The sequence below is a fragment of the Phalacrocorax aristotelis genome, chromosome 14 (genome assembly GCF_949628215.1).
Source record: "Phalacrocorax aristotelis chromosome 14, bGulAri2.1, whole genome shotgun sequence".
NCBI classification, from domain to species: Eukaryota; Metazoa; Chordata; class Aves; order Suliformes; family Phalacrocoracidae; genus Phalacrocorax; species Phalacrocorax aristotelis.
The window spans coordinates 16,703,865-16,726,760 of record NC_134289.1 but is presented as its reverse complement, the minus strand read 5'-3'; the positions used below and the strand labels follow the sequence as shown (position 1 = coordinate 16,726,760).

At 48.6% G+C, this 22,896-nt stretch overlaps 1 protein-coding gene across 1 annotated transcript; it reads right to left on the bottom strand.

Moving 5' to 3' along the window:
• Positions 1–2,503: 2,503 nt before the first annotated feature.
• On the bottom strand, positions 2,504–21,731 carry LOC142064465 (dual specificity protein phosphatase 13B-like). The gene is made up of 6 exons (XM_075109499.1): positions 21,657–21,731; positions 19,374–20,834; positions 18,613–18,637; positions 6,058–6,263; positions 4,721–4,941; positions 2,504–3,585 (listed from the first exon to the last, which is right to left on the bottom strand). The coding sequence occupies exons 4-6, from the start codon at positions 6,216–6,218 to the stop codon at positions 3,359–3,361; spliced, it is 609 nt and encodes a 202-aa protein (XP_074965600.1). The 5' UTR covers positions 6,219–6,263; positions 18,613–18,637; positions 19,374–20,834; positions 21,657–21,731; the 3' UTR covers positions 2,504–3,358.
• Positions 21,732–22,896: the final 1,165 nt, after the last annotated feature.

The window sequence follows — 22,896 nt, the reverse complement described above, 5'->3', positions numbered from 1 at the left end:
GCGAGCATCAGCCAGAGCGAGGCAACTGGAGGGCAGCGGCCGTGGGAGGCTGAGTTTTGACAGAGGCCGGCCGTCAGGTGGTGCCAGCAGATGTGACCGGGCCAGCCTTGCTGGGCTGCGCGGGGTTAGGCCAGGCCTGCCGCGCAGGCGGCGATGCCAGGCTTTGCACCAAGGTGGCGAAGGGTGCCGGGGTGCTTGGGGCTTGCCCCAGAGACCCGGGGTTTCGCCCTGTGTGCGTGGTGGGGGGCGGTTGCGCTTTACCCCAGATGTGAGCAACTGGGGGAGGCTGGGCTTAGCCCCCTGCCCGACCATGTTAGGCGGGCAGTTGGGGTTCCTGCTGCGGGTGTCAGTGGGGTGCTCGGATGTGACCCTGGCCGTGTGCATCAGTGTGGGCTCGGGGTGACCCCTGGGATGCGTTCTGGGGGTGGATGGGTGTGACCCCAGCCACGTGCATCAGCCTGGGTGCTCAGGTGTCCCCTGGGATGTGTTGGGCTTTTTGTGGGGGTGGGGGATGTTGGGTGTCACTGTGGTCACATGCATCAGTGTGGGGTTGGGGTGACCCCTCGGATGCTTGGGGGGGGGGGTGTCAGGTGGGACCCCGGCCATGTGCATCAGCCTGGGGTTGGGGTTGTCCCCTGGGATGTGGGGTTTTTTGTGGGGGGTGAGGTGCGGGGTGTTGGGTGTCACCCTGGTACCATACATCAGTGTGGGGTTGGGGTGACCTCTGGGATGCCTTTTGGGAGGGGGTGGGTGTGACCCCAGCCATGTGCATCAGCCTGGGGTTGGGGTGACCTCTGGGATGCCTTTTGGGAGGGGGTGGGTGTGACCCCGGCCATGTGCATCAGTGTGGGGTTGGGGTGACCCCTGGGATGCGTTTTGGGAGAGGTGGGTGTGACCCCAGCCATGTGCATCAGTGTGGGGTTGGGGTGACCTCTGGGATGTCTTTTGGGAGGGGGCGGGTGTGACCCCAGCCATGTGCATCAGTGTGGGGTTGGGGTGACCCCTGGGACGTGTTTTGGGAGGGGGCGGGTGTGACCCCAGCCATGTGCATCAGTGTGGGGTTGGGGTGACCCCTGGGATGTGTTTTGGGGGGGTGGGTGTGACCCCGGCCGCGTGCATCAGCGGCGGGTGTGGGTCCCCCGAGCACAGCCACCACCCCCATTCCCCCCCAGCACCGGCCGCTCCGTTTCCCTCGGGTTTTTACCCGAAACGGGAACAAAAGGGGCCACCGCGGGGTCGAGGCCCGCGAGCGCCCCCCGCCCCGCGCGCGCCCTGCCGGCCGGGCCGATGGCGCCCCCTGGCGGCGCCGCCCGGGGCCGCGGCTGGCGGGGGTGGGGTACGCCCGGGGAGCCCCCCCACCACCCGGGTCGCAGCGTGGGAAACCCCCCTCCCGACGGGGCCCCGCAGCGCCCCGCAGCCCGCGCGGTGGCTCCTCGCCGGGGCGAGGACAGGCCTCCCCTCCGCCCCGCCAGCGCCTGGAAGAAGCGGGAAGGCTGTGGTGCGGAGCGCGTTTAAGTTGCAGGTGCTCCCGTACCCGCAGCGAGCGCGCCTTCGCTCTGCGGCCGAAAAGGGCTGGCCGGCCTCAGTGCTGCGGCTGCTGGGGGCGAGGAGGGTCTTCCCGTAGGTGGGAAGCATAAGGAAAGGTGGTTCTTGCGCTTGGGGCCGGGGGCATCTCTACAGCCACATCCGCTGGGGTCTTTTCCCCGCTTGGTTGTGAGTTGGAATCAGTTTTTAGACTTAATTAGTAACTAAGGCACGGATATTAAATTCTGCCTTGGGTCTGAAGCATACTTTTAAGCTGGCCATTCCTACTCGCAGTGCGTGTGTTGACCTGGAGCTCGTGAGCACGTTTCCTTACGCAGGGAACTAAAGCGAAGAAGTGCTCCAGAACTGCTCTCCTGCTGCTCAGGGGTGCCCGGTCCACAGGGTTGCTCCAAAGCAAAATCCCTGAAGATGCCCTCGGTGTGAGAGTCAGGTCCTCAGTGCCAAACACCCTGCTTCGTGGTCTTGCTCCTACAGCCTTGGCCCACATCGCAGGTGTAGATATCAACAAAAAGCATTATGAAAGGTGCTGAGTTGTCTGTCCTGAAGGCAGAAGCCTGCCTTGTAGACAGCACTGGGATCAGCAAGGAGTGTTTTCCCTTGTTGCTGTGCTGTTCTTGAGCAGCCAGCTCACACGGTGGGGAGTAGTCATGCCTTTGCATTCCTGAGTTTGGTACTAGGAATGCAAACAACTGCCATCCCCAAGCTGGCTTTGTGCTGCGAGTGCTTGTCCGCTGGGAACCGAGAGCCAGATGTGCTTCACATAGTTTCCAGGCAGCACTGATCCGTCAGATGACAGTAGCTATTGAGTGCTCTTATGGTGGCCCAGAGACACGAAGATGAAAGCCCGATGTCTGTCAGCACCTCCCTTGCCGTTCCTGTGTCCCTTCAGTTTTCACTTGAGTCCCCTCACAAAAGCAAATGCCGCAGAGCACAATGTTGCAATGTTAATGACCTTTATTTTTAAGGAAGAAATTCCCAAGTCTTACAATGTTGAACTGTCAGACAAATTTGGGATATGCTGAACTTCGCGGTCAAATGCTTTCCTGCACCCACTGCCCAGGCAGCAGCTTGCAGCCTCACCTGGGAACCCACCTTCCTCTTCAGGAGCATCCTCCACATCATCTCCTGGACTAATTTTACTAGGGAGGATGAACAATATTTGAGTGCTCTCTCAAACAAAGGTATTTTCATGGAGAAGAAAAAAAGAATATCTGATGAACAGTCAGAGGGAAAACACTATAGAGAGACCTGGAATAATTTCTTAGAGTGGCTTGTGGTGTTTCCCAGCTGCTCTGTCTGTAAACAGCCCCTTACCCCCAACTCGGGCTCCACCAATTGTAGAAGCAAGAACTAACCAGTGCCAGATTCAAGTCTCAAAACACACACCGTTTTAGATATGGGGAGCAAATGGGCAGGGGGCTGGTTCATAAGAAAACTTCTGAGCATTATTGTAGCATAAATAATATGGCATCTTTCACCTCAAATAGCCTAACACTTCATAAAGTGATATGAGCTTCACTAGCTGCTGAAACACAGCTATTTCTGAAGTGGAACCTGATATCTTCTTTTTATTTTTTTAACTAACAGAGAGCTGTGTTTTAAGGTGGAGAGTGAAGGATACAACACACAACCAGTCGTAAGTATAATCTAGGAGGGTTTTGCAAAATGGAAAGATCAAGTAAAATCTGCTTTTATTAATAACATGCATTCTGGTGTATCGTAAGCTTGCGTCCTTAGTTTACAAATGTAATTTATTTAAGAGAGACGGAGAAAATTCAAATAACGTTTTCTTCTCTCTCTTTCAGCAATACTCTTACAGCTCTTCGGTGGCAGATGCTCTGCTTCCTTTCCTCTCTTCATTTAGTTTAATGTCCAAGTCCCGGAGCTGGCTGAGGAACCCCGAATTTGGGCAAATGTCTCTGTGAGCACTCACTGTTTTCAGAGCATCCACGAGTGTCATGTTTTCGTGGATCATTAGAAAGGCAAGCACTAAAGATGCAGAGCGGCTCACCCCCATGGCGCAGTGAACAAACACCTTACCTGCGGGGAAAAAGAAGCACAGCAAGGTGAGGGGGCTTCAGTGCTTCTAAAGGGACAAAGACACAGGGAGAGCAAGAACTATTAGAAACAAGTTGGGAAAACAACGGTGGCAATTAGTGGATGCTCATGTTTTCAGGATGGTTGGCATAAGATCATACCATCCATCTCAGGCAAGGTGGTATTTTATACTGACCTCATGCACCTAACTTAGGCCTCAGATTAAAGTAGTTGAAATTTGCTGTGGAAGGAGAAGCATTTTGTGACTAACCTTGTTAGTATTTTTCTGTGGGGAAAAAAACCAAAACTGTTTTGGCAGAAAATTTTGGCCCAGCCCTGACTGTGATCACTGACAAGTCCCATAAACTCTGTAGGATAGTCTGCCTGTAAAAAATGGACTCATAATTTACTGTATCTCAGCAGCCCAGGGTGAGCTATAACCGGGGATTTAATAAAGCACTCCAGTGAAAGCAGCAGATCTTGCAGCCAGTCAGAGTCGGAGCAAACTCTGGAACAAATGGAAATTATGATAACTAGGCCATAATCCAAACTCTGCTGACAAAAATTCAGCAGGCTGCGGGTCAGGCTCGTAGTTTTTGACTTAGTTCATTAACTTCTGCTGCTTCTCTAGCTTAATAGACAGTCTGAATAAAGCTCCAGTTCCGTGAAACGCTTAAGCACGTGAAGCATTTAAGCCAGCGCAGAAGCACCGCTGCTCCCAGCTGAGCGCACTGGGAGCCGGGCTGCGGTACGGGGGCAGGGTCGCCAGGCTGGAGCCTGTGCCGGCGTGCGAGGGGTGCGAGGTGCGCGTGGAGGCAATTCCTGCCGGACGGACCCGTGGGGGAGCACCCGCAGGTGCCAAATCCTCTGCCCTTCCCTCTCGCGCTGCCCGCAGAGTTGGCCCTTCCTGCCGCCGTGCTGGGCTTGGGGCAGCCAGCCTTCCCCAGCTCCCACGGCCACCTGCCCTGCAGCGCGCAGCACCGGCGCCCTGCTCCCATCCTCTGCGCCGCGGCTCCCCGTGTGCCGCCTTGAACCATATGCTGAATCTGAGCCTTGCTGGCTGCCTGTTACTGCAGGCAGAAGCCGTTTGGCTCGTGTTGAAACTTCCTCCCGAAGCTTCTCTTTGCCTCCCTCTTACCTCCTGAAGTGTTTAAGGCTTTGCCTATGAAATTGGCAGCATCGTAGAAGAAGATGCTTAAATCAAAGGAAGGATCATCAAATGCTTCTACTCCGTAGTACTCTATTTGCAGATCTTCGTAATATTTGGCTCCTGTGTTGATGCTATATGGCCCATCTGCTGCATTAAGGATATGAGTAATGTTGAGGCTTTGAAGAGTAGTTTTGCTCCTAGCAGCCCACCTGTTGAAAGACACGAAGGGCTCATTGGCAACACTCCTAGCATTCTGCTAAAATAGTACGGCTTAAAGTTAGTGCCTGCTCCCGCTAGGGCAGGATGCAGGAACTGCAGCTTGCTTACGGAGAGGCAAATGGCGAGAAGCCCGTTGTGCTTTGCACGTGAAAAATGTGATGCAGGGTTGTAGAGAGCAGCAAGAGCGCAGACTTGCCGGTGGGATACTGCTAGTTAAGCAAATGCCTCCTAGCAGTTAATCCCTGGGAACATGTCTTGTTGTATAAGGCGGTCAAGATTTTCCTTTATAAAGTTGTTTAGCAAGTTGTAGAGCTAATCTCTCATTCACGGTGTGCATGGGTGGCAAGGGCGAGAACCCACGCAGATGCAGCAGCGCCTCATTCCCAGTTCGGACGCGAAGCGGCTGCATCGTGCTCACCAGCCAGGTTCTCCCGCTTCCCACCATAAACTGGGACTGAAGTTATTCCATGAAACTGTGATCCTTAACGGATGTATTAATGAGGAGGAGGAGTTGGGAGAAATGAGCTGGTGATCTATGCAATCTGCAGAAATCCAAACAGAAGGAAATGGCAATACATAGAAGTGGTCACAAGAGTAAGGTATTTACATGAAAATTCCTGTTTGTTATTTTCAGTTTTACCATCTTGGAAAGAAAGCTTGGATTTGCACTGGCAAAATTGCTATTGTATAATTCATTTGGGCCCTGCTCTGCCTGGCTCTTGGTCCTGCTACTCCTATTTGACTGCGAGGGCTACTGCGTTCTCCTCTGCTGCCTTAGAGCACAGTTTCCAGGACAGATAATGCATCTCAGAGTTGACACCAATATGGGTTCTTTAAGGACTTTTGTCTAGAATACGAATAAGTCTTATGCTGCCAAATCCGTCTGGTTCACAGACTATAGAAAACCCAGCTCAGACACACTGTGAGTGGGTCACCGTTTTGTATGCCATGTTTTTTGTGATGTCCAGGTTCTTTATTGGTTTTGGAAGCCCGTATCACAAAAACATTCCTGCAGACCCAAAAGCTTCTCCCCAGCGTACCGCATCCCTTCCTCCCCCCCACCCCGGGACCGACAACAGCTTAATGATAAGACCATATGTTCTTACGCATCTCCCAGGTAAATATTTGGCCAGACTTGGTCCACATGATTATCAGAGCCTCCTCTGAACCAGCAGAGCCGCTGGAGGTCTGATAGTGCTGGTGTTTCATAGGAAGCTCCACTCCCTGAGCTGCTAGTCGGAGGTGAAGAGTCTCTGGTGTGAGGCATCTTGCTCCTCTTGCACGCACTCAAGCTGTATCAGACACAGCTTTTCTGAAATGAATTAAGAGGAAATTTTCATACAGAAATAATATTCCCTAGAAAGTCGTCCTGTTCATTACCCTCCAAATAGCATTACATTATTATAACTGGTGTGTGCAGCAGGGCCTGCAGGTGTTGCTAAAAGCATCCAGAGAGCAGGACTGACTCTGTGGTAGGACTCCACAGGCATGTAATTCATCCCCTGAGAAAGCAGCAGCATAAGACAATATGATTTAATTTCTTGTCAAGCAACACTGTTGAAAAAGAACATCCTGTGCCACCCGAATGCAGCAGCGGCTGAACCTCGTAGGTGCAGGTATTTCTGTCGCTATAGCGCTGATGAGCGCGTGCAGGAAAGCGCCAGTGCTTTATGTTGGTGAGCTACCAAAGTGTTCGTGCACGCGTGATTCTGGTTAGTTAGGACTGGAGGGTTTTGAAAGAATGAATCGTTGGGCTGACTTATACTTACAGAGCTTCTAGGGACAAGGAGGAAACCTTAGGATGTGTGTGTAAGACATGTATTCATACGGTGTATGTGTACACATGTATAAAATGTATGTGTGTACAATTTTCTTTCATTTATAGGGGTGTATTTAAATATATGTGTACACATACATAGGTATAGATGCATACACGTGAACAGATTTTTCACATGCGTATATACATATGTATATATATGTCTGTATGTATATAAAGAGGAATTGAGAGGATTTGAACTAGTTTTTTCCTCTCTCTCAGGTGAATACCCCTGAACACTCAGCTATACTGGTATACTTGCGTCTGTCTGTCTCAGTCTCTCCTCTGGGAGCTGTTCCACTTTGCATAAATAATGTGATAGCTATTTGCCTCAAGAGTTTCTCTCGTCTGAGGGGTAGGGTTCTTACTGGGATGTAATAAAAAAAAAGTGTCTGAATTTTGGGAAATTATAGAGCTGAAAATTCTTCGTTGCCCTGGTGAGAATCCCATCGAGGACTGCTTTGCTCCCTCACAGATTGTGCCATGGAATATGGGCATTCCTTCTGCAATGTTCTTCGCTGGTTTAGACCCAGGAAGCTCAGGCCAGCCAGTCCAGCCTGAAGCAGAGCTCAGTCGAGAGCAAGAGTTCAAAGATAGCCAAGCAGTCTCTTCTCTGAGACTCTAGGAGCATTTCTCCTGCCAGGACCTCATTATCCTGAATTGCTGGTCTCGCCCCCAGAGAACACTGATAGCTTTGTTTGGTTGCTTGTTGGTATTAAAGGCATAATCAATGTGGGAGCCCCACTAGAACTCTTCCCAAAGTGGGGTGGCTGGTGTTTATTCTGATGTGGCATCAGCTTTCACTCTAATGCCAGAATGCCTAAATCTAGAGTTTGTGTTTATTTTCTCAGCAATTCTAGAAAGCAAGCGCAGATGGGACCTTTGGAAGCCGTCTAGTCTGTTCCCTGCCCCAGAGCAGCAGCCGCCAGATGGATGTGGCTCCTAAAACAGCAACAACTTTGTCCAAACGTCCAGGTACGTTATTTTTACCAGTGCAGGCTGATTTGGGGAATAAGCAGAAAGCCAGGGAGGATATCTTGTTGCTTATGGAAAAATAAGTAGAGATGATGCAAGGCATATTCTTGAACACACCACACATTTCTGTGATCTCAGCCTAAATTTTCTTCTCCTGCCCCCTTCCTCCTCCTCCTCTCCACAAATGTTAAGAGCAGTTATAGCTTTTTGTACGCTCCAATAAAAAGGAAGTCTCCCTAGGGTAACTACTTAATAAGCAAAATATGAAAAGCACAATAAAAATGATGGGAGAGATGGGAAAAAAAGCTGACTGGTTTTACTTTTAATGAGAAAAGAAAAGAACTGCAGGGAAGTAGAGAGGAACATAGGGATAAAAGCCTACAAATATTTCAGGGCAGATAACACAGCACCAAGAGCTTTGGTAAAGGAGAATGTTGTGCAATCCCAGCACAGATTAGCGTGAAGAATAGCGCGGAAAAAGATATTGTGCGTTGCCCTCCAAGTTTTACTGCCTTGCGAAAGTCATGCACTGTGCTCAAGAGCCACTGCCAGCATTGTCATGATGACCTGTTTGTACTTTCACCGACACAGAACGTTAAGCTGAAGCAGTAAAAGGAAATCAAGAAAAAGATAATGCAGCTTCTACATCAGGAGATTCATAAGACCACAGGCTGATTTTCAAGGAGGGTGGCTGACTCCCAATCACTGCAGATGTTTAAAGGCTGAAGTTGTGGAGGTAAGCAGATGGGCACTAAACTTTTGAGTTCTCCTAGCCCCCACTGCTTTGAGCCTCTGTTGTAGCCTGTCAGCTAGTTACAGTAATGGAGGTGATTAGCAGAGCGAGGGAAAGGGATGATCAGCAGAGGGAATTACATTGCGAGGCCTCTTGTTCAAGACCTGACTTTGAGGAAGTTCTGCAAGAACTGAGTCGTTTTGGTGCTGGTGAAACTTAGCAGGCGACTCCAGCCTTTCCAGCCAGGGAGGTGCTTTGCAACAGAGCTCCCTTTCATACAGCAATCCTCTTCCCAAAAAGTGCGTCAACATCGTTTAGTTCACGTGACTGATGCCAGACAAGTGAGCTCGTCACGTCGACACAGAGCGTAGCTCCTCCCGAGCACGCCGCTCTGTCCTGCGCTGCTCTGGCCTTGAAATTGAATTGCTCTGCGGGGCCTTCAGGGTAAGCTTGAAAATAGCTATACCAGATGATTGGACTAATGAGGGAAGTAATAAGAATTTTTTAATTGAAGGCCAGGGACTTTGCTGAGGGTGTCATCGTCCCCGTCCCGTCCCCCCGCACTTTAAGGTACTGCAAAGCTAGCAAAAGCGCTGCCACTGATTACATTTGTCTGAGCTTCTCCCTCTGGGTGGCTCCCAGAAGCTGCTTTAGTTGGAAACAGGCAGTGACTGCAGGAGGGCCAGAGCCCCTGTGACTGGGAAAACAAAACATTTCTGTCTTACAAGGTCACTAACATTGTCTGCAGAGATCTAGACCATGCAAGTTGGATAGGATTACTTTTCTTGTAAACCATAGCCTGGAAGTACCTAAAGACTATCTCATTAGATTCTTTCTTTCTACCTTTCTTTTCCTTTTCTTTCTTCTGGTTAAAACCAAATAACAGCAACAAAAAAAAAAGCCTTCTACCTATAGGAGACATTTGAGACTGGACAGAGATTTTAAGGGCAGTCCAGACGTATCAGCCCTCCTTACTTTCCTGGGAGAACACAAGGCAGCACAAGCTTTAATGCCATTCTGTAGTTAAGCACCAGTTCCCAGGCACCCAGAGCTCGGGGCGCACCGCGAATGGCCAGGGCCTGCCCGGCTCTGAGCTGTGGAGCCCGAGTCGCTCTCGAGGTGTGGTGTCACGGGGGCACGGGAGCCACCCCGGAGGCACAGGCTGCGGGGCCGGCACCGCCGAGCTGCAGGGAGCGCCCACGAGGGGCTGCGGGTCACCCGCATGCTCTGGGTGCGGCTCCCAAGCGACTCGGCCGTTCCAGGACCGCGTCGGCAGCAACCGAGCCGAGCTTTGCATCTCCCTGATGTATCCAGCCACTTGAGTACCACAGTCTGCAAGGTTTTGGGTTTGGTTTTTTTTTCTTTTTTTTTTTTTTTTATCTTTTCCTACACTGGAAACAATTGCCATTTTCTACTGAGGATTTTTCTGGCAAAGAAAAGAAAAAAAGGAAAAAGAAAAAAAGGCACAACCCCCACTGACTTGAATTGGCTGAAGCATTTAACAGATTTGTGTTGCATTTGCAGATTCCAGTAAAAGAACTCGGTATAAGTTCTGGAAAAAACACAAACACTCCAATATTGTAGATTCAAAATAGTTCGTTTTGTTATTTAAAACACAAATTACCATTTCTATTTTTCTATTCAAAGCTACTTTTGTTTTGGAATTTTACTTTAGCATTGCAGAAAATCTTTTAAAACATTAAAACAAGATGAAGCAGCTTGTTCCTGGTTGAGAAAAACATGTTTTGTTTAACCAGAAATGAACACAAACTAACTGAGCAGCCGCTTATTCACCCAGCTCCCATCCTCACTTCTGCAGCGGGGGAAAGCCTCTTGCCATTTTGCCACGGTTATTACCTTGTCTCCTAAAGACCAAACTGAGCTGTAGAGAGATTAAATGACTGTCTGAAGTGCCAAGAGCAGGCAGGGCATTAGTCGGGCCCCAGGTCATCTTTCCTCTGTCCCTTTTGCTAGCACCTTCCTCGCCAGCACAGCACTGCTCGTGGTCATGACGGCAGCCCGGATGGGGACAGGTGTCTCTCAATAACAAGGTCTTGCAGGAGATTATTGGTAGCCTCAGGCACAGCAGGGCGATTCTGACTGGACCTGTGGTTACTACAATAACGCAAACGCTAGATAACAGTAACATGATATGGAAAGCTCCTGCATCCAAATATCCTAAATACCCGGAATCAAAACCTGCAAGCTAAACGGTTCAAAATACCAAAGCATGAGATCAGAATATAATTCACATGAAAAACTGAAAAAAATAGAAGGCTCTCAATGCAATTGCTCTTTACTCTGTTTTTTCTTCTTTTCTCTCAGCAAGCATCTCTGTACTCATCTTTTACACTCCTTGCTCTTTTCTTTCAGGTAGTGCTTAACACTACAGCTCTTTGTCCTCCTGATGGAAAAATCCAGATGGAAAGAAGTGTGGTTCACAGGGAAATGATCATGTAAGTGGAATTAATCTTTCAGATACTGTAATGTGAAATCTGATCTTCCTTTTTGTTAAGAAGACCCAATCTGTGTCTCTACATTTTGGCCAGAATCTGATGCTAAGAGAACCCAGGAGTCTCTTGAGGTAGAGCTGAAAGCCTCGTGTGCAGAAACAGGCACATTTAAAAGCAATAGCAAAGTTAAAACAGCCAGATGGGAACCTAGCAGGCAACCGAGAGGGGAACTCTCTGTTTTCCTTGCAAGCCTACAGGGGCTTGTTTGCAGGAATTAGAATCTCTCACCAGCAGTTCACTGCAGCTCTAATACCAAGTGGTATTGAAAATGAGAAGCAGGTTATGGCTGATGGTTTAAATGAGGCACCTATGGGAATTTAGAAATGAGATCCTGGACTCGTCTCGGTGTAGACCGTGCACATGGCAGAGCAATATTGCTTTCTTGGCTGACTGCATCATATATTATAGCCTTTTATTTTGCCCACACTCAAACAGCAGGGAACAGTAGAAGTTCATTGCTCCTGCTCGCTGTTTAAACCCTGATCTGCCTCACCAGAGGCAGTGCCCCTGAATAATGGAAAGCAGAATCGGTCCCTCGGCCTCAGTGCGGGTACGTGTTCAATGCAGCACTGTATTAATGCCATTGCCATTATTCCGGAGTGAAGAGAAAAGCAGAATGTACAATTAAAGCCCTGTTTGGTTCGGTTTTTAAGAGAATTTACTACCCGGGAAAGATGCCAGATTGAGGGCTCTGGAAAACACAGCCCTCTCTTTAACCACAGCATTGGGAAGGAGTGGGAGCAGCCCTGCAAGCCTTCTCCACAGCTACCCGCTCAGCTCAGCTCAGCTCAGCTCACAGATGCCCCTCGCCTGACGCCGGCAGCTGTGTTTTACTGGGTGGGAGAAAATCAGTCTTCACCCCTCTGCCCCGCTTGGCCTCCCTCCTGGCACCTCCATTCACACCCGTGAGCGGTGCTTCGGTGCGTTTGTGACGGTGCCCTCTGACTCCTCCAAACTGAACGGGAAGGTACCAACCCCTGCTTGCGAGGAACCTGAGCCGGGCCGGAGAGCAAACTTGCCCCGGGAGCCCTCCCGTCCCTGCCGGGGCTGCCCGGGGCTGGAGGGGCTGCCGCAGCGCAGACAGCCTGCGCGGGAGCTGCGAGCACCTGGACGGCAGGGATGTGCGAGGCTGTGGCAGGAGAGCGGGCGGTCAGAGAGAGCAGGGCAGGCGAGGGTACCCAGCCTCGGCCAGGGGTTCGGGGAGCCAGGAGAGCCCGGGGTGGTGAGGCACGTCCCAGGTGAAGCAGGAAGACAAGGGGGTGCCTGGCCAGGCACGGGCAGCGCTGTGAGGTAGCACAGGTGGGGATGAAGCCCGAGTGTCTCAGCTCAGGTGGGCTCCTGAGTGAGGTGGGGAGCCCCAGCGAGGCCACCCACCGCTCGCTCTCATGCAGCCCCTTCCAGCAGCCCTACCCCAGGTCACACAGCCACCCTCACCCTTGGGCAGGGCAAGCCCCAACAAGCCAAGCCAGGCTCACAGCCCTGCCTTCAGGATTCAGGAGCTTCACCTGTGCCCCACTGGTTTTTGGGGAGAGGCTGTTATTGCTAGCTCATGGAAGCGCTTCTGGAGAGCATTTCCTTTGCTTTGCAATAGAACCAATCTGCACATATTTTCCCAAGACCATATGTTTCTAAGGGGAGGGGGGAGAACCTCCATGCTGCCTCCAGCCCCCCAGCCCCATCCTGCCTCCCCCAAGCCTCCTGTTTAAGAGCCATGCATCCAAGGAAGAGGCACCTGCCCACTCAGGCCTGACGCTGCAGGAAGGGATGCTTGGAGAATGGGGGTGGCGGGTGGGAAACCGGGGAGTCCTGCTTGCAGTGACAGGCCATAGCTGTGGCAGGACGACAGCTTTTACATCTGCAGCTTTCAGATTCAAAGGAGATTAAAAAAAGAGAAGTATTACCTTATGAGCTGGCATCTCTGAGCTATTCAATGCACCATCCCCAGCAAGACAGCGCTGCCCTCCACAGGCTCCTACCATAATTTCCGACTCGGCCGTGGATATCTGTGAAGCCTAGGGTGATGCTTCCCCCTTTAATTCTCTTCTGGGGCACTCCTGTCCAGGGTACTACTGCTAGGAATTAAAACCCCCCAAAACTACTGTTTTTCTTGACCCATCTCGACTACACTCATCCTTCTCCCTGAATTAAAATAGCTGTAGGTTTAGGTCCTGCTGCCAGCAGCCATAACTGTGCTATATGCTATAATCAGCGAGCACAGATGCAGCTAACTGCTTCTAATAGTAGAAACTTCACTCTAATCTTATATAACGCCAGTAATGGAGCGGAGAGGCTGTGCCTTGTGAGGAGCTCAGAAAGCTTCCTTGGGCAGCCCGTGCCCCGCGGGCAGAGGAGCTCCAGCAAGAGCAAGAAAAACAAAGTGACCTTGATATTGATAACAGTCCAGTGAGTGCTGTCACAGCCAGCGCCGTGCCGAGATTGCATCGGTGTCACGGGCTGTCGATAGGTGTAAGTTACGGGCAGTTCTGACACAAATGATGTTGAAGAGACCCGACGCTGGGGGTGGGGGGGGCCGAGGGGGAATGCCTTGCAAGCTTCAGGAAAGACAAACAAGGATGTTAATATATTGCTATTAAAAGGGGCTCCAGAGCACTTGCCCTTCTGCAGGCAGTATAGATTTGTGTGACTGTGGATTAAAGGGCTTTTTTTTCTTCTCCTTGATTTACTCCTCAAATGATTTCCCTCTGACTGCTGCTGTCAATACAAAATTGACAATGATGTCAAGCTCGCAAGATTTCAGAATATTTGAAGGCACGAGCAAAGGGGTTTTGATATTCCTCGGTCGTTTGGCAGTGGTTTCTTTGAGCTGTCTGCCTCTCCCTGCACTTCTAACGTAAGCAGTGAAGTGCTCGCCTTGCCTTGCCTTGCTTGAAAGGGTAGATACGAGAAAGGCACCTTTTTCTAAGGTTGGCAAAGCTGTACAAACTCTTTGCAGTGGAATCAAGAGCAAAAAGACTTCAAAACTCTACAGTGGAAGATCTATTTTGACACTTAAGCTTTTTCAGGCAAATTGCAGAGCTTTCAAGGGACACTGTACTTTACTGGGGCAGAGCAGGATATTTTTTTCTTTAGATTTTTTAATTGCTGACTTGAAAATACTGCGGTTTTTTTGTATTCAGTCATCTTTTAAGTAGGGTGATAGTCTGTATCAAAGGAATTGACTGATGAGGTGTATGAGAACAGCTAAGAGGAGATACTAAGGCCTAGAACTGGGGTTTACTTTCTCTTGCAAACTTTGGGTTATGTGTCTGATGAATATTTGCTCCTAATTTCTTATCTTGAAGAAATAAAACCGGGGGTGGTTTTCCTGTAGCTCCTTCCTGGTGTTGGGGTAGCAGGTGAAGCAGAACGCAGGAATCAGGGAGCTGCCTCGTCGGGGTGGGGGTAAGGCGGCACGTGCAGCCACCTCTCCGGGCTGTGACGGGTGAGGGGCCAAGGGCAGGGGGACTCGCTCGCTGCTCCGTGAGGTGTCCCGTCCCAGGGTCACTGGCAGAGCTGGTCCTGTGTTTGCTGGCGCGTGGGAAGGCGTGTGCGCTGTCTCTGCGAGGAGCCGGCAGCGGGGTGCTGCCCCGCTCCCCGGGTACCCTGTTGGCAACACCCGAGTCGCGCAGTCAGGGTGGGGAGCAAGGGTTGTTACGTGCCAGCAAGTTTTTTGGAGTGTTTTGGGGTTTTTTTTCACCTTTATCTTGTCAGGTTTTATGCTGTTGTTTTTCTGATGCTGCTTGTTGCTGAGCTCGCTGAGGTCGATGCCAAAGCCAGTGTGGCGATGGAGGGAGGAAGAGCCTCCAGCGAAGCAGCAGCCTCGTGGCTCCCAAGAAGGTGAGACAAGCACAGGTAGCAGGGAGGGGGTGCAGCCTTGCTGGAGGTTGTGCTTGCTGGAGGCAGTTTATAATAGACAGTTTGAGCACAGGCTGCAAATGTAACAGTCGGTTTTCCCAAAGCAAACCCCAGTGCCTCCAGCACAGCCCTGGGAAGGCTGTCCTCCGCTTGAGAAAGTCGCTGTGAGCAGGAATACATTAAGGACTGTGAGCTTCTCAGGTACAATGGTAATGGGAGCCATCCGTGAGTTATAAATAGCATTAACATCCTTCCTCTCCAATGCCTGGCATCCCAAGCAGTCATTTTTGCTGGTGCTAGTGAAAATGAACAAAGCATTGAACAGCTTTTATTTATGTTCTCTTTGCAGGCTGGAATTTTGTGAGTAGTTTTTCTCACTGGCTTTGAATTTTGAGTTTATTTTAAGGGAAAGTATTGGCATTTTCTCCTTTTGGATTTTTTCCTTTTTAAATTATCATACGTTACTTTCATATTTTTAGCAAAACTATGTGGGAAAAGCTATTGTGACAGGAGAGTGGGGATCACAAGCAGTCATTTACAAAGAACCTCTGTGTGACTGAAGGAAAGGGGGGGAGGGGGGAAACCCAAACCACAAACCATAATTTAATCTTATATAAATCTGACATAATTTTTTGACAAAATACTGAAAATGTTTTGTTTTAGGATTAAGCAAATAATGCAAGGTGGTTTGGCATGATTTGTGGTGTTTACATTGACAGATCAGAAAGAAATAGTGTTGCCGTAGAGGAAAAATATTTACATGCCTATTGGACAAGGTCTTCCTGGGGTTTGATAGGAAACAAAGCTGGCTTTTGTCAAGGAGCTATGAAGAGCCGAGAGCAAAACTGGCAAAAAGGACTCTCTTCAAAAAATATTTAGGGTACACTCGATGAAGTCCTGTTTTAAAATGATAAATCCTCACATACTGTGCAACTCCTTTGCTGTTACAGACCTTTAGGAAACACAAGGTCTACAAAACAGACACCTTGCCCTGGGATAACCCCCAAGCCCCTGGTACTATATCAACGGGTAGAGCTGGAAGAATTAGGAAAGCTTTTAAATAAGCAAGAAGGGCTCTATTTTTTTTCCCAATTATGCCAGCTGTTCTAATTATACACTGTCTTTACTGACAACTCTTGCCTTAGACCAGCGCAGCAACACTGCCGTTACTGAAACACTGCGATTTTTTATATTGCCAGAAGATGGCAGAAGAAAGCAATCTTGAATGATTAAAAAAATACACAGTATAGTCATGACTGGCTTTTAGAGGGAGCTGTTACTGATGTACAAGGAACTGCACTGGTTGGATGGATGAAGAATGTGAAATGTACTGTAAGAATTAAATTTGTATTGACCTGAGTGTATATATCAAATTATCTACAATAATCAGACAGGTCGGAGGCTTTGAGTTAACCAAAGGCTTTGACTCTTCCTCCCCATCTGGGGTGATGCTTCCCTTGAATCCTTCTTAAAAATAAAAGAAAACCAAAGAAAACTGGCCAAGGTTGTTGGGCATCAGTGAAAATTATCAGGCGCTTATTAGCCGGTCGGAGTTAATTCGGAACGGCAGCACTGCACAGGCCCTGTTTCTTACGCTGTCTTCCCCTAGACTCTGCTCTGGGCTGATGGGGAATGATTGACTAGCCAGACCTTCAGGTGTAACCTGCCTTGGCACCTCTTCTGCCCGTATTTTGAACAAGGTGTGCACAATATCCATTACTAAACAGTGATTAGAACACAGGCACCAAACATCCAGCATCTGCTTCCCAGGCTGGGAATACATTTGTCACCATGACTCAAGATTCCTTTCACAGTGGCAGCAAGGAGGAGGATGACAAGGGATCAGGAGTGGAGAAGCAGAAGAAAAATGTTTAAAGCAACTGTCAGCTGTTGTGACAATGAGGGAAAACAACTGATGATATGGATACCCACCACCTGGGCAGGAACACCCTTGCCCCGTGAGATGCTGCTAACACAGACCCCAGTGCCCTCAGGATTCTGATCCTACTTGGCGCTTTAAGGTATTTTTCCTTATATTGCTTCTTTTGGTACAATGACTTTGTTCCCAGCTTGGTTCTGCGGTTAGCAGCAGGAATCAGCTTCATCTTATAGGGAAGGTGAGCGATAGAAGCTCTGAGGCCGCTGGCAACACCACAAGAGCACTGCCAGCAACCAGCAGCTTTCTTTTGCCCTTTGGCTGCCCAACTCTGCGTGATGGGGTCCCACCTGCTATTCAGAAGTAGATTAAGCCTTCCTGAAAATGAATAGCTTTAACAGAGAACAAAATTACTTTGAATCTGTCTCGTCCAGGACGTCCTACAACCTGAGTCCTTTTGCCAGGCTTCCAACAACTGATCATCTAGGTCAAAGCACCTCCAGGGTATGCTTAATCCTGCTCTGGACATGAGGTAAGCAAGCACATAGCCTTCACACGCTGAAGTTTTAGTAGGCATGTTTAGGGGAAACAGCACTCCATAGACACCTGTTCCCCTTCCATGCTTGAAATGAAAATCCTCCCCTTTCAGCACTGAAGCATTAACTCCAAATGTTAATTTGCCATCTTTTTTAGCAAAGACAATAGTGGGAAACAGTTCAGCACAGGTAGTTTATCCCCAAAACAAAGGCGAATCAGGGCTGTCCAGGAATTTGAAAGCTCTGGGAGGAAAGGATTTTGCAGAGTTTTCTGTTTCTGTTCTACTGAGCGAGGTGTATATACCTGAGAGGGGAAAATCATTGCGCAGGTGTGCTCAGGAGCAAGGAGGCTCCTGTGCAGCTGAGACAACTGCAGCTGTGGTGCTGGATCAGGCTACCCTGAACTCTGCTCCTCTCCTGCCGCTTACTCTTGACCGTTGCCACAAGTGAGGGCTGACGCTGGGTTGATCGGTCCTAACCCAAAAGATCAGATCTGGTCTGAAATGCAGGAGCCCAGAGCTAGGTCAGCTCAGCTGGGCCCTTTTCTTCTATTTCTGGGTCTGTCAGACGCAGGAAGGTGCTTACTGTCTTGCTGACTATTGCAACAGAAAAACATGCCTCAGAGCTGAGGTGCCTTCCTAGGGTCGTAAACAATTGTGATCTGCAGATAACTCCCGTCTCATCCCCCTGTTAGCTTAAGCATCCTGTTGGTGGATCACACCGGGTGACGACAGGCGAGCCCTCTCTGGTTAAGAATTCAGACTCCCTCTGCTAGCAGAGGTGGTGGCGAGGCTCTCGCCACACGCACGCAGCCTGTCCTCTGGCCGGTTTCATCTCCTCCATGCAGGATGCTGCTTCTTGACTTTGCAACGCCTCTGCGGGGCTACACACGCTTTCACAGCGGGATCTGTTAGTGCCAGCCAGCCCCCCCTTGCATGCCACCTTCTGGCACAGGAATGCAGCCTGCTGCCTCCACAGGAAACAGAGACAAAATCCTGCCCAAAGAGGGAATCATGAGAACAGAGCTAAGGTTATGACTTTCTAAATCTTTATCTTCAGTCTGTATTTGATGTCTGGATAATAAGGTGACCGGTCTCTCAGAGAAAGCTAAGGCAAGTTAAACACCACAGAGGAAAACAGTGGTTTTCCTGAGCTGCAGGACAGAGGATGTGCAGGACCTCACCATTTCCCACTTGCAGCCTCTGTGGCTGAGGATTTCATGCAGTGTCTCTTCCTAAGCCCTTCAGATCTGAGCTTTAAGTATGGTCAATACAGCTGCACTTCTTTTTTATGTCTAAAAAGAGTGGCTTCCCCTTTGTACTGTTTGCATTCTGTCATGCTGCTTTGGCTCACTCACCGTTCTTCTGAGTTTGGTAAAGCAGCTGCCTGTGAAAACAGGAACAAAATTAAAAAAAAGAAAATTATCCAATGCTTCCTCTTTTATATACGGTGGAGAGATTTTTCAAAGGCAGAAAGGGGAGTCTGTCAGGTTATGCACCTATTTATGCCCTTGAAAATCTTTCACTTACAGTAGTTAATTGGTCTGTGTAAATCCATTGCCAGAAGAGGTAATTGACCATTTTTATAGAAGGATCAGTAACCAAAACACTCTGGGCTATTGTTCTAGAAATTATAAAAAAATTAGGAATTATGAAAAGAATATGTTTCAGGGCATCAGCCAGCCTCTCCTGAAACTATGCAAATTCACTTGGTGAAAACAACAGCAGACACAATGAAATGAGTTGTATATAAAGAACTGAGATCTCAAATGTGATATTATGCAGAAGGTAAAGAGTCTGTACTAGATAAGTAACAGCTCACTGTGTTATCAAGGGTGCACTTTGATTTTGATGAATGTTAAAAGAACCTTTAGCCTTGAAAATAAAGAGGATAATTTCTCTCTAGGCAATGGCTGCTCATGAAAGTCGTAAAATAAGAGCACTGGAGCCCTAATTTTATAGTGCTTTTTAAATGATTTTCAAATGGTCCAGCTGCTTTGTGCCACAATAACACAAGGCAGAGATATTTACACCAGCGATAACAAGCATGCATCAGCCTGCCCGAGCTGCTCTCCACAGGCAGCCTGCGTTAGGCGAAACACACATGGGAAGCTGATACTTGCCAGTGCGGATTGATCACGATTGCGCCGGGGCTAGAGCGATCCTGGGAAGCCGCTTTTTCCACCAGACAACTTGATTGTTTTTCTTGTCTGTGTCTCGCCTGCGAAGCACGGGATGTACGTGGCTGGCAATGCTCGGTCTATTTTGACACTTGAGGGGCCCTGCCAGCTCGGTGTGCCTCTTAGGCCATACCGTCCTTGGCAGACTTCTCTGTTCGGAACTAGGAGGGCAAATTCAGCCCTGGGTCACACCGCTGGTTTTTGGTGGGAGTTCCCCTGGGGATTAATTTGGCCCCAGCGTAGGTGTTCCGATGCCTTGCTGTTATCTTGCACAGAAATGCTCGCACGTGGTGAATGAACTCTGGGCAAACGCTACATAGTTCTGCTGAGATGCCGGAATTGCCACCAGCATCTTTCCCCAGGTATTTTACTTCTGCATGTCTAGGACTTAAGTCTAACACTACGATTTGTTTTCCGGGACTGCTCTAAGATGAGAGCTACCCAAGGGCGGTTTAGCTTAGCTTGTCAATTTGGGTAGTAATTTCAAAAGCCTGATTAGTATTCTATCTCTGCAGTCCCCTTGCCTTTGTGAGACGTTGACAGAAGACAGGGAACGGGGAGAAACCTGTCTTCTGAGCAAGCGGAGTAGGGCTGAAAGGCCAGTTCCTTTTGAAATATTCCTATAAAAACTAAAGAGCTTGGCTCTTTCTGTGTTCACTAGCGCTGGAGACACAGTAGTGCTTGTGTAAAGAGAATTTTACACCATGGGAATGGGGAATTCTGAGCATGAAAAGAAGGCTAACTTATGGCTGGAAATTTATCACATATACTGTAAATCTCAGGTGGATAAAGGTAAGGCAGAGCTGGACAGAGGGCATGGTGGGACGAAGGTACCTCTGGAAAGTCCCCGGCCATTGAGCTGCTATCTTCATCAGGATGAGAAAATTCTGTCCCCATCTGGGTGACTTCTTGTACGTGTTGGACTACAACATTTCCCCCCCTTTTCATTTGCTGTGCAGGAAATCAGGTTAGCACCTTCTTATATCCAGGGCTATCCTTCAGAGCTTTAGCTTTAAACAGGGGCCTGTTTTCTCTTGGAGGAGTTTTCTGTGTTTTAATGAGCAGAATGGACAACAAGCAGGGAATGTATCCTAGAGGAGGATCTAGCACATTTGTTGCCTCCTTTTACCCAAATGACTGAGGAGTGACTGGAGTATACAAAATTCAGAAACCCTCTGCCCCCTAAACAGAGAGGTAGGTTTGATGCCAAAGCTTTAGGTATGTTCCTTTCATCTTTATCTCAAATTCAGATTGTCTGTCTGCCATTTCTCCCTGTCACTTTGATCTTTTTTTATTTCATAAGAGTTTACATACTCTGTGTATACTGTATCTCGGTTCACTATCTAAATCCTGCAGCTTGATGAAATTGCTCGCCACTGGGTAACTCTGGGTAGCATTGCCTGGAGGAAAGTGATGGAAGATCATACGGTAAGTCAGCACAAGGGAAGTAGATCTGCTTTTTCTAAGAATACAGTGAAGCACGATTTCCCTTCAAAATAAAAAACGAATACATGTAGTGCTGTTCCATGCTGCACGGAATAGTGCCACGGTCACAGAGTGCGTAAGTTCGTACTTCTGCCTCACTCGCATCTCATCTCATCTCTGAGAGATCCAATTTACAGCAGCTGAGATAAAGTAGTCTCCAGGGTATTATATTCATCCCTTTCATAAATCAAGAACCACTTTTTTTGTTACTAGAGATCTGAGTCCAGAAAGACAGGAAAACACATGGCATCAGGCTTTGTAAATGGCCAGTTGGCATGTCTCTACGACAGCTCTTTGCAGCTTTTGGCTGTTTCTCAAACCAGAAAGTAACAATTTTTGTGTTGTGTATTCTGATGAATCAACCCGGAAAAACTTAAAAAAACCTGTGGTTTCCTACTGAGAGCTCAGAACTTTCTCTCCACTCACTAAAATACAGCATCATTCCCTTCTATAATTGCTTCTTTTTTCCCCTCCTGCTACAGAGGAACACTCTGATGGTTACCAGTAGACCGCGTGTGATCCTTGCCACTGATGTGGACATTGTTTTGTTGGTAACTCCTAATCTTTCAGGATCCTGCTGCCCCACCACCCGCCAATGGAGGCAGTGTCTGTAAGTGGATAATTGGGCTTACCCAAGTGGTGGAGTGAGGTTTAGTTAATGCTGCTAAAGTAATCTGTGATCGCTTAATGACAGCGCTGTGTAAGGGCAGCGGCTTACCGCCAGGAGAGGGACTCACCATTTGGCCTTGCGAATGCGCTCAGAGGTGGCACAGAAATGCGCGCCAGGGTGAGAGTTGACCAAGTCCTCTGCAGGCATTCCATAATAATGCGATTCCTGGCCACAGACAGTTTGGTCTCCTTTGCTTCCCCCTGCAGAAAGTGCTGCGTGCAGTGCATGGGTGGCAGCAAGCCCCCTCACGTCTTCCTTGTTACGGGCTATGGCGCTGTGGAGAGCCATGTACGGAAGCTCACCACAAAAAGCAGCTCGAAGTATCTTGTTGCCTTGTAATCTATGGCTGTCTGTAGAGCCCAGTGCCCACCACGCTTCGGGATGTGTTGTATAAGAAAGAGTAAAAGAAAGGTAAAAGTTTGTGACTTCTGAATATATTCAAAATATATGTGGAAAATGCAGAATTCCAAGTTATTTCAGTCCTGCAAAGATAGTTTCCTGCCTATAACTTCCTGTAGATTTTGCACATGTTACAGGCTCTGTTTGGCTACAAAGGCATTGGGAATTAGTGGCCCAAACACCTTAGAAAAACTCGCTTCTTAAGGTAGCTCGGGTCCCCCTGTAATTGGACTCGAAACGTGTCTGTTGGAAGAGCGTGCTCGGGTTCTGGCATAGCCTGTAACCATTTCGCCTCAGCCTGTAACTGTACGAAGTTTCGTTGCTGGAGTGGTATTAGCCTTCCCAGTTGATAGCCCGCCTGCTTAAACTCAGCGTGAAGTTTGATTTCTGCAGGATATTTTACATCTTGCGCCCTCAGCTGCTTATTATGTAGCACTTTTAACAATATTTTACCTTTCAGCCCAAAGGGTCTTGGCCTTGGCCCGGAGTATCAGCAATGGCTGATAGCCAGACAAATATTTAATAATCAGTTTGTTGACCATTTCAAAGTCCTCCAGGATGAAAGACATCATGTAAAGTCAGCCATCCCTACTTTAATTTACTAGAGATATTTAACTTGTTTAAAGAGGCTGATCACCAAATGTCTGAAAGTCATAAGGAGAAATATTTCTTATAAAATACAGCGTCAATTCTAGATTGGTCTTTAAGTAGGTCCTCAAAAACTGCACATAACTGGTTCCACAGAAACAAGCAGTGACAATTTATGATACTGCTTTGGGTTGTTTTAGCTATAGCAGAAGTCCCGATGCTGGCACGGGCTTGCTCAGTAACAGAAAATCCTCTCTTTATTGCCTTCACTGAGCGTTGGGCTGGGCCCTCAGTGCAAATCCTCTCTGTATTCCACATTT

Coding starts and splice junctions, on each gene's coding strand:
- LOC142064465 (XM_075109499.1), bottom strand. CDS start 6,218: ATGCCTCACACCAGAGACTCTTCACCTCCGACTAGCAGCTCAGGGAGT. Junction 4,942..6,057: donor AATATTTACCTGGGAGATGC/GTAAGAACATAT, acceptor GTCTTTCAACAG/GTGGGCTGCTAGGAGCAAAA. Junction 3,586..4,720: donor AGCCTTAAACACTTCAGGAG/GTAAGAGGGAGG, acceptor TTTTCCCCGCAG/GTAAGGTGTTTGTTCACTGC.